The sequence below is a fragment of the Triticum urartu genome, chromosome 4A (genome assembly GCF_056163025.1).
Source record: "Triticum urartu cultivar PI428250 chromosome 4A, HENAU_Tu73, whole genome shotgun sequence".
Taxonomy (NCBI): Eukaryota; Viridiplantae; Streptophyta; class Magnoliopsida; order Poales; family Poaceae; genus Triticum; species Triticum urartu.
The window spans coordinates 574,796,244-574,807,445 of NC_141876.1; the positions used below are offsets into that span (position 1 = coordinate 574,796,244).

Below are 11,202 nucleotides of genomic sequence, written 5' to 3' on the forward strand. Positions count from 1 at the left end.
TGGTTCATAAATATATCGAAATCCATTAAATTTGTGCATAAATTATCAGAGATATGTCAAAGTTATGTAAATCATGGCTTGAAGAGAACCATACACCGTAAAACTTCAGAGGTGTGTAAATCATTTCTTGAATATTAAATATGAACTAGAAATACTTGATAGTGTATATATAATCCAAGGCATAGAGGAGAGGAGGCAGTGACAAGGCTTACCAACATTATATCCTCCGTGGTTACCTGAAAGTTCAGGAATTGATATCTAGAATTATTGTTGAGAAAAAATGGGTCAATGACCATCACCAACGGAACAAAGAACTCCAATGGCAATAGTCAACACCATCATAACAAAGGATCTAGATTCGTTCTTCAACCACACTTATGATTGGTTACTCCAGAACCAAATCTATGAAACATGGGGAAAACTCATATGGCCAGAGGAAAGCAAGTTATGGAGCTCCCTATGAACTATCCACGAGGTCCTACGGGCTACATCTGTACATGGAAGGACTTTCATTATAATGTAATGGACCACCGACGATTGAGAATACACATGCCAATGACGATCCCATCAAAGAGGTGTTTCTAGGAAGATATGGGAGCATGAGAGGGGGGGGGGGGGGGGGGGGGTCTGCTCGTGGGGAGCATTGCCCTCCTCCTTCTGTGCAACCATGCCATTGCCAACGACTAAATCGGGACAGTGATTTAGTAGCCACGCCTCACCGTGTTACAACACCCACTGCCGCCCCCATCAGTAATGGCACCAAAGGTGGAGAGGGAGTTGAAGAGGCATGGGAGGCCTCATGGAGTGGCTCCACGGAGGTCTAACGAGCAGCAAGAGGTGACATCGGTTACCATTGGACCACCATGCTGGCCAATTGAGATGCAGGTAGGGCTTGATGCCGAGGCATGTGCCGGGACAGAAGGTAGAGGGATTAGCAGTCAACCGATAGAGGAGAGCAAGGCAGGGCCGAGCCGATGAATAACAACGCCAAATAGTTTTGAGGCGGCCGGAATCACAAACGACAATGGCTATTTCACGCGAGAGAGAAATGGAGGTCACTAGCGAGCATGCGACTATGTGTGTGTTTAGGAGAGAGAGAGAGAGAGAGAGAGAGAGAGAGAGAGAGAGAGAGAGAGAGAGAGATTTTCACATGATACATGCAACGCATACAAACCCAGAACAAACAATCAACAAACTAGTGACCAAAGGTCGCAGAGACCTTCTAGCGAGTACTTCAAGCGTTGGGAAGCCAAACGAGCGCTCATACGTGCCCCACGTGGGTCGGCCCAACGACACGAGCAGCTCACTCACCCCCTCCATTGATCGTTGAATTTCTCTAAAAAAAGTTCACAGACTTGATAAAGTTCACAAATTTGGAATATAGTCATGAAATTTAAAAAAACATGAATTTAAATTTGTTTTCATGATTTTGAAAACATGAATTATAAACATTCACACATTTGTAAACTTTTCATGAATTTTAAAAAGTTTGTGGATATGAAAAAAAATCATGAATTTGAAAAGGATCACTCTTTATGATTCTTCTTAAAAAACCACGAGTTTGAAAAAATATATTCTGGATAAACCATGAGAAAACCACCCTAGAAAAAGCTTGTGGAGTCGTCCTTCATAAAGTTCACAAAACAGCTGGAAAAAACCATACATGGACCAGACCTATAGTTAGGCAAATCCTATATGACGCCTTAAGCCCCAAATTTAGAACATTTAGCAAACCGGCGCCCACTCTCCACTCCACTAGTTCCTATATTGGCCGGCCCAATTAGTTTTCTCTTATCTCTTATCTCTTTTCTCTTTTTCTTTTTATTTTCAATTTTCCTTTTTATTTTCTCATTTTATATGATTCTTACAAATGCATGGAATTTTCCAAATACGATGACCCTTTTTCAAATTTGTGAATGTTCTTTTAAATTCATGAACTTTTCTCGAAATTGGCGATTTTTTTTCTAAATTCTTGATCTTTTTTCAAAATTGATGAACTTTTTAAAATTTTGTGAACTTATTTTTAAAATCAATGAACTTTTATCAGATTTGTGAACTTTCTTTTGAGAAATTGAGTAGGTTTTCTCAATTTTATTCATTTTTCCGAAAATTCAACGATCAACCCTTTTGACTTGTCAACCAGTCAATGGTTGACCGGTTGAACTAGGTGACCGAGGGCGAGCGAGCGAGGCTTTTTTGGTGAGCCGGTAAACTGCTCTTTTGATGTTAGCTGCGCCGGCCGATAGCTCATGCGCGTGGACGTTAGCTGAGGTTGCTGGCGCCACAAACGCCATATATGAGTTTCCGCATGATGTTCATGAAATCATTAATTGAGGAGTATTTTTTTCAAAGATCACTCACACCTTCTCATATTGTGACAAGTGGCGCACAACGCGTCACTTGTCGCAACATGTGAGTTTTTCTTTTTTTCGTAGATTCGTTTATTCAAAACATTTTATCTCTTAAACCGTGTGTTCAAATCTTGAATTATTTTCGCCGTTGGATTCCTCACATTGAGATCTTCAAAACTAGATCCTATATTGATATCTTTTGACAAACTTTTTTTCACTAAAAAAACCAGAGGGAAAAGCTGAACCGGAAACACGGTTTTTCCCCTTTCCGAAAGATGCACGTCCGTGCTTCTCGCGAAAGCACAATCATGTCTCTCGCGGAAGCAAATCCCGCCTCTCACGGAAGGAAAAACAGAAAATGTTTTTTTCGTTTTCGGAAGACACAATCGTGCCTCTCGTGAAAGCACAACAATGCCTCTTGCAGAAGCAAAACCGTACCTCTCGCAAAAGAAAAAAAACTTAGAAAACACTTTTTTGGTTTCCGAGAGGCACCGCCTCTCACAGAAGAAAAAAAACAAAAAACACGTTTTTTCCGTTTGTGAGAGACACGGCCGAGCCTCTCGCGAAAGCACAACCGTGTCTCTCACGAAAACAAAACCGTGCTTCTCGCGGTAGGTAAAAAAGAATAGAAAACACATATTTCCCTTTCTGGCTGTGCCTCTCGCGAAAACAAAACCGTGCCTCTCGCGGAAGCAAACCGTGCTTTTCGCGGAAGAAAAAAACATGTTTTTACGTGCAAATTTTTATTTTTGATATTATTTTTTGCTCCAAAAGCTAAGAAAGACCGATAGAAAACAAAAAGTTGAAAAACCCGGAAAAAACTGTTTAAAAAGCAACAAACGTGTGGTAGAAAATAAAAAAAAATCGGAGTGAGCGCCGAGAACGCGACATGTGACGGCGGCTGAGAGCGCGTCAAGTGGCGCACTCTCAGCCCACCCGTAAGTGATTGTTGCGAGGCTCCCAAATGAGCGCTCGTTAACTAGTTGCTCCCATGAATCCATGGTGCGGATGAGAAAAAAAGAAAATAGATAACTGGGCTGAGCACAAAGTCCAACGAAGGGTGTGCTCCATGTTGCTGCACAAATACACGTAGCTTAAGGCGCTTATGGTGAGGGAAGCCGCGTGTCAATCTGGCCCAAGCGTGGGAGGCCACAACCTTGTTTTTTTTTTTTGCTTTTGCTTATACTTCCAATTATTCTAAATAAATATATTATAAGAAAAACTTTAGATAAATTTGAAAAAAATGTTAACCAAGCATTTGAGATATGTTAAATGTCTACAGAGAAAATGTTTCTCATGTATACAAAAGAATATACAACGTGTCTGAAAAAGGGTGATCACGTATTTAAAATTTATTTAATCAAGAATATGAAAACAATGTTAAATAAGAGTTGAAAAATGTTAAATGTGTATGGAGAAAAAGGCTAACCATGTATTAAAAAAATTAGTCTTGTATTTGAAAAATATTATCAAACATTTGAAAAATGTTAATGTTTATTGAAAGAATTTGACCATGTATTCAAAAACTTTTAATATTGTATTTAAAAATGTTAATCAAGCATTTGAAAAATGTTAAATGTGTATAGAAAAAATGTTACCATATATTAAAAAATATTAATCTTGTATTTTAAAAAAATAAATTTGTATTATAAAAATGTATAGATATATACCGGAAATGTGCAATGTGTATAGAAAAAAGTAGATATAAAATATAACTTTTCAAAAACGTTAATCATGTATTTCAAAATGCTAAACGTGTATATAAAAAATATTTCTGATGTATATGAATTTTTTTGAATGTGTACTAAAAAATGTTAACATTTGTTCAACAAAAAAAAGAAGCACAACGAAAACAAGAAAGAAAATAAAAAAAAGGAAGAAACCAATGCAAGAGAATGAAAATAGTGAAAACTGTGAAATAAACAAACAAAGACAAAAAAACCGATGAAAAACGAAAAAGAAACAAATAAATGAAGAAAAAAGGAAAGAAAATAAAAAAAATCAGTGAAAACCGAGAAAGAAACAAAGAAAACAAAAAAAGACGGGAAAAATAGTGAAAACAGAGGAAGAACGAAGAAAAACAATGAATAAACAAAGAAAAAACCAAAAAAAAATTCCCGCTCTTTTCCCTCAAGTTGGCCGCGTCTTCTATTTTACCATGAAATCGGACAAATGCTTCAATGGCTAGCAGCGCTACTCAACACCGAGGAGACTTGATATCGATCCCTCGGTGCTCCCTTTTTCTCTGCTTTTCTTGTTTTAGTTGTGCATTAGTGGGTGGCCGACCCATTACTGCGGATGCTCCAGGAGAGAGCTTCTTTCATTTTGCTATAAGCGGTATATAGTTCTGGTGACTACGCATAATTCACTGGACTGGTTCAGTAGGCGGCCCACCAATCTTTTTCTCTGCTTTTCTTGTTTTAGTTGTGCATTAGTGGGTGGCCGACCCATTACTGCGGATGCTCCAGGAGAGAGCTTCTTTCATTTTGCTATAAGCGGTATATAGTTCTGGTGACTACGCATAATTCACTGGACTGGTTCAGTAGGCGGCCCACCAATCTTGAGCGCTAATATATGGGGAGAATTAATCAACGGATACCCCTTGCGGGAGCCCCCCAAGGGTCACTTTGGTGGTGGGTCATGAGCTCTCAGCCACCGCCATGTGTCGCATATTGAGTGCTCCCTTTGGATTTTTTTTAATTTTTCGATACAGGTTTTGGGGGGTTTTCCCCTTTTTCGGCTCTTAGTTCTCTCCCAGTTTTTCCTAGGTTTTGGAGAAAAAATTTTAACGAAAAAACACCTTTTTTCTTCCGTGGAAGCACAAATTTGTTTCTTGTGAAGGCAGAGATTTGCTTCCGCATGAAAAAGGTAAAAAAAATTGTATTTTATTTTCTTACACGGGAGGCACACATTTGCTTTTGGACGAGACAAAGTTGTGCCTCTTGGAAAAGGAAAAAAACATGTTCTTTTTGCTTCTATGGGAGGCACATATTTTCTTCTCTGAGAGGCGCTGCTATGCCTCTCAGAAGAGGGAGAAATGTGTTTTTGTTTCTCTTTCACACAGGAGGCACAAATTTACTTCTCCTGGAGTCACATATTTACTTCCGCGAGAGGCACAATTGTCTCTCGGAACAAAAAAAAAACACGTGTTTTTCTTGCTTCCGTAAGAAGCACATATATGCTTCTCATGAAGGCACATATTATTTCTATATGAGGCACAACTGTGCCTCCCAATAAAGAAAGAAAGTAAAAAAAATATGCTCTCAGCTTTTTTTTTGCTGTCTATTCTAGAACTAAAGGATTCGTTGAAATCTATTGACATGAGATCTACTTTGAATGATCTCGACGCGAGAATTCAATAGAGAAAACGGTTCAGGATTTGGATGCATGGTTTAAGAGATAAAATATAAAAAAAAAATAGAAAACTCCCAGGTTGCTATGACACACATGCTCAATCCAAGGTGGGAATAATCATTGCAAAGGGTACCCTTGATTAGTGAAATGGTAATATGTGCCTAGGTAAACACAAACACTATTCAAAAGCACTAAGCGCAAAACAACAACAACATGGTAAGCAACTGTGCAGTGCGGAGCCCAACGGGGATAAACAAAAACACGGTGTATATAATCGGCCTGATAGTTACAACACCATCCATCATCATTCCTTTGCACTGATCCTCGGGAGCTCCACGAGGTGAAATCATGGCACTGGCAGTGCAAAAAGGAGCACCAAGCTACCCGGTCTTCCGCCCCCATCATTGAGCTCATTGAGTCGCCCTGCGTTGCCATGTGAGGTCGCTATCTAGCTTCTTGATCCGCGCACCCCGTGCTTCTTGGCCTCCACCTTGAGCGACTTGAGGTACTTGACGGCCTCGTCGAGGGCGGCGGGCGTGTCCATCCGGTCGCCGCCGGGGATGATCCCCTTGAGCGTCTTCATCATCTTCTTCATCCGGTTTTTCTTCCTCTCGCCACCTCCGCCGCCACTCGGGCTGACGCTCACCACGTACCCGGGGGAGCACGTGGAGTCCGGCGAGCCCTCGCCGTGGCTCCCTGAAGTGCGACCCGTGCTCAGCACGTCGTCCTCCTCCTCGGAGCTCATCAGCGCGTCGATCTCGCCGCTGTCCTCCTTCTGCCGGATCGAGCATTCGCCGCCGCCGTAGTAGGTGCCCTTGCCGTGATCGTAGCCACCGTTGTTGCCGTGCTGGTCATAGCCCCCGGAGGAACCGAAGTTGTTGGGCAGCGACGGGTTGTACATGACCCTGCTCCGGTCGTAGGTCTGATCAAAGATGACGTAGTTCTTGGGGCAGGCATCCGACGGCTGGAACTCGAGCCCAGTGAGCGGCGCCGGGAAATCGTGCTGCCTCCGACCGGCGAGCGGGTCCTCATAGGCAGCCGGCGCCGGTGCCGGCGTGGGGTACCGGTCGTTGGTGTAGTACGCTCCGCCGTTGCCGTACCCGGTCATGTCATAGCCGGCACCGTAGCCGTAGCCGCCGTACCCGTAGCCTGGACCTCCCTGCATCACTTCACTGCTGCGAGCTGCTCAACTCCTAGAGATGTTTATGGGTTTTGTGGGGAATTCGAGAAAAATGGTGTTGATTTCGACTGAAGTATTCGGCCTGCAAGTGGTAGGCACGAGCAAACAATCAGATAGAAGTTAAAAGAAAAGAAGTGCAAGCATCAGTGTAATGGAACTGCGATGTACTATGATACATTATCAAGTGTGAGAGCAGAGCGAAACGAGGACTGGAAAGGAAGTGCATACATGCCAGAACAGGACATGAGTACACTACTGCCCCCTCCGCTTCACTATTAGAATACGTTTTGGATATCTTATTAATATAAACTACATAGTGCTCCCTCCTTCCCAAAATTTTGGGAGAGGGAGTACATATTAAAATAAGTGAATAAACACATTAAAAACACGTCATATACATCTTATTTAAAATAGTTAGAACATCTTATAGTGAACGGAGGGAGTAGCATATAACCCTCGGCAAAAGGAAAAGGTATTAAAGTGCAATATGTGATTAAGAGTACAAAGTAATTAATGATGCAACATTTAAATCATACTACAGCCCGCGTAAGTTAGGCTTTACAATTTAAAGATGATTCCTCATGAGAGACATGTTTTGAAATAGCAGATGTTGAGTGACTTGGCTAAGCATAAACATATTATCAATTGTGTGAGGGGTCACGATTTAGACTTTGTGGTCATTTCGAAATCCACTAGACGTGTTTTTTAGAAACATGTCCTAGACCATCTTTCATGTGGTTCCGGCTATGTCTGGCATGTCTTACCTGCATATGGACGATCGAGTGGAATTTTATTTGGCTTCCATTCTTGATGTATGCGTGCGCTGTTTCAAAGGGAGTATCACATCAAATTTCACCTTTAGAACAAGTATGACACCTTCTTATGGGGCTTAGTTGTTGTGTATGGTGTTGCTCAGGAGGAGTTTAAGGAACCGGTCAATATTTGTAGTGATAACCATAATCCATGTTAATTTGTGGGAATTTTAATATCTTCATTATCACCGAGAAAAGAATAAAGACCATTTTGACAATCGGTGACCTCTTCAGTTCAATGATGTCATTAGCAATTTGGATTTGATAGAGATCGACATATCGAGCCATCAGGTCACCTGGGCAAATCGTCGTGTTGATTCTACTTATGAGAAGCTTGAACGTGTCCTGGCTACCACTAATTGGAATTTTAAGTTTCCCCTTGTATTGGTCTGGGCGCTAGAACGCATCAAGTCGTTGTCGGATCATGCTCCACTTCCAATAGACTTTGTTCCGCCATTTTGTCAAGCCGCAACCATAAGTTTAAGTTCAAGTCTGATGGCTCATTAGAGAGGGCTTTCCGAGTTGATCAAGAAAGTGTGGGATATGCAGTCTAGGGGAAGGATGCACATTCAATAGTATAACTATTAGATAACCGCAATACGGCGTTTCCTACATGGATGGGCAACACACATTGCTGGTTTATATGAAAAAAAATCTTAGGTTGTCCTTGATCAATATTGAACTTAAGACAATTAAATGAGCATAACACTCTTCTTTTCCGCGAGAAGGAGATCATACCGTAAACGCTCTAAGGCACGAGTCATGGTTCATGGTGACACTAACACACAATACATTCATGTGATTGTCGTCACGCTTCAATGTAGGGTGGTTGCAGCTCGGTGGCAGGCGCGACGTTGCATTGCATCGCGCGTGGTCCACTGGTGGTGGTCAGTGGATGGGCCCAAGGGTGGGGCGGCTATCGGCCGTCAAATGCTGCCTCGGGCACCGTATGCGGTCGCGTAGCGTGAGTGGTTGCTCAATTGAGGCGGCTCAACATTGACGGACATCATGCACCGTGGTGGCGCAATGTCGAGTTGTCCAAGATGCATGGTTATTGTGACTCGGTTGAAGACTGGGCGCCATTGATTTGGGGTTTGGTGAGTGCTAGGTGAAAGCATCGCACTGACTTCGGTAGATTCCAATGACGTTGTTTCCCTCCTTGGAGGCATCGTCATGGGGGTGGGGCTCCTTCACCTCTCCTGTCGTTTGGGTCTCGAACTTCTCCAGATAAAAATCCATGTTTTGGCTTCGGCCGGAGCAGGCGTCCGTGGCGTACCCGTCGGTTCTCCCATGGATGTGTTGCCTTAGAGGTCCGGTCTTCTATTTGGCGGCAGTGTCCTGTGTGTGTTTTGTAGCTTCAGCGTCGCATAGGTAGGTCTGTGGCCCCGAGGCTGGTGCGTAAGCCGGAGCGGCAACTCTAGTGTGGGTTTATTGACTATTCACTCTAATCGTTTGGATGGCAGAGTCGTCAACTCGGCTGGTACGCGGCCTTGGAGCCGGCGTGTGTGTGTTTCATGTAAGGCGGGGCGGCGGCTCCAAGTCGTGTTGTAGGATGCCGACTCTGGTCATTGGGTGGCAAAGTCGTACACTCATTTTGTATGCAGCCTCCGGACAGGGTGAGTGTGCATGTGTCGTATTTGTTTTTGGTAAGTTTTTCTTATTAATTGTCAATTCACTTCTTCTATATGGAAAGACAGATGTCCTATGTTTGCTTGATTATTTTTCCCACACGGAATCAAGAAACATAGGAAAAGATAGTGGCTACAAGAACCGGATGAACTAGAGAGGGCACGGTTATGCGAAATTACAGGTGACAAATGGCCTTATGGATTAGTTTAATTTTTGTGCCCTTTATCTTTGAGCTGGAATTTCTTGTGCCTTTGGATCTATATAACTCATCGTTAACTTGAATTTACCACAGTATTACTACTTATTTTAGCTACGCATGTCAAGTTGTTTTGCAAACAAGCAAAGAACACGATCCCCTGTGCTGCTGCTGCTGCTGCTAGCTGCAACTCCCATCTTTTGACCAACACAAATGCAAAACAAAAGGGCACTACTGTAGCGCACACTTGAAAACGCCGTCTCTTTCTCTTTTGACCACTCACAAGCAACTTTGTCAACACGCCCGTGGACGTCGAATGTGGGTCCTGCTCACCACTTTACCATCTGCATGCAACAGCATTACGGCTGGCATTTCCTTTCCTACATGCTACTCAAGTTTTTTTTTTCTTTTTATAAAAAACATTGGCGAAGGGCTTCGAACTTTCATTGACAGATTCAGAAGAAGAGAATTATATCCAACTAATTTGCCGAAAACCTATGCCGATAGACAAGAAAGCTGCTTATCAAGAACTATACAAGATAGTTTCGCAAAAAAAAGAAGAAAAAACTATACAAGATAAGATGATGCATGGTTCCCGCTCCCACTAGCAAATAGTACAAGCAGGAGATTGATGCTCGAAGGCTAGGAACACGAAGAATTAATCTGAAAGTAAGTAGTGGAACATTGTGCAAGCAGCTTACTAGTTTTCTGGCGCGCGAGGATCTGTCCTCACTCGGCAAACTTGCATCAACAATCCGTAGTAGTACGCGAGGCGCCACTTCTCATAACGATCACAGGAAGAACACCCACGGCATCCTGCTCTGCATCACACGGAAATAACAACACAGGGGCTTCAGGCACTGCGCGCGCTCAAGCGGCGAGATGGATGTAATGGCGATGCTGTGTGGTGTGGTTACCATACCAGTCGACGACGAGGAAGCAGACGATGTATGATCTCTCGAGAAGAATTTGCTTGCGGACGATGAGCAAGCAGAGGAGATTGGAGGAGAGCAGGGGACAGACAGGGAAGAGAGAGGCGATGAAATCTGCTGGACAGAGCGGATGGATGGATGGGCAGCACGGGGAGGGTTTTATACAGCGGATGAACCCAGCAGCGGACGGCGTTGGATGCTGGGATTGGGCGGGTGTGCGATTCTTTTATGCCTGCACTGCACTGCTTTTGAGTAGATGCATGCAGACAGAGGGGCTGGATGGAGGATGCGAGCAGCGCAGTCATGGAGACGAATGAATGAATGGGGCGGGGGGTGAGGGGAGGGGGGGAACGTGCGCACTCGATGGGTTCGTGCTCTCCCCGCCCGTGGGTGCGCGCGCGTGCCGCTTGCCCACCGCGCCCAAAGCCCTCCAGGCGCCCCGCGACACACGGCGCCCCTTGTTTACTCGCGCGCGCGCGGGCCCATCCGGGGCCCGTGGCCCGCATGTCGGCGCGGCAGGGGCGGCTGGGCAGCGGTGCGTGGGGGTCGACGGAGGTGGAGGTGGGCATCGTGGCAGAGCATTCCAGCTCAACCCAGGCCCGAGCGAGCACGCACGCACGCACGCACGCACGCCCCCGCAGTGCGTCTGGGCGAGGGAACCATGAGTATGGTACGTGCGGCAACGCGTGGGAGGCCGGCACCCGGCGGCGGAGGGGACGCTGCATTGCTGCTGCTGCCCGTCGGATAC

The 11,202-nt window shown here is 44.3% G+C and overlaps 1 protein-coding gene across 5 annotated transcripts; it reads right to left on the reverse strand.

Moving 5' to 3' along the window:
* Positions 1 to 5,853: 5,853 nt before the first annotated feature.
* Positions 5,854 to 10,800, reverse strand: LOC125552877 (transcription factor bHLH144-like). 5 transcript variants are annotated; one of them, XM_048716580.2, is made up of 3 exons: positions 10,445 to 10,782; positions 10,224 to 10,343; positions 5,854 to 6,967 (listed from the first exon to the last, which is right to left on the reverse strand). In XM_048716580.2, the coding sequence occupies exon 3, from the start codon at positions 6,868 to 6,870 to the stop codon at positions 6,154 to 6,156; it is 717 nt and encodes a 238-aa protein (XP_048572537.1). In that variant the 5' UTR covers positions 6,871 to 6,967; positions 10,224 to 10,343; positions 10,445 to 10,782; the 3' UTR covers positions 5,854 to 6,153. The 5 variants fall into 5 exon arrangements, 2 of the variants coding, with proteins under 2 accessions (XP_048572537.1, XP_087375162.1); XR_015601678.1 differs by having other exon boundaries at positions 6,869 to 6,967; positions 10,224 to 10,338; positions 10,440 to 10,800; XR_015601677.1 differs by having other exon boundaries at positions 6,869 to 6,967; positions 10,440 to 10,799.
* Positions 10,801 to 11,202: the final 402 nt, after the last annotated feature.

Excerpts from the sequence above, each read along its gene's own strand:
- LOC125552877 (XM_048716580.2), bottom strand. The coding sequence starts at position 6,870 with ATGCAGGGAGGTCCAGGCTACGGGTACGGCGGCTACGGCTACGGTGCC.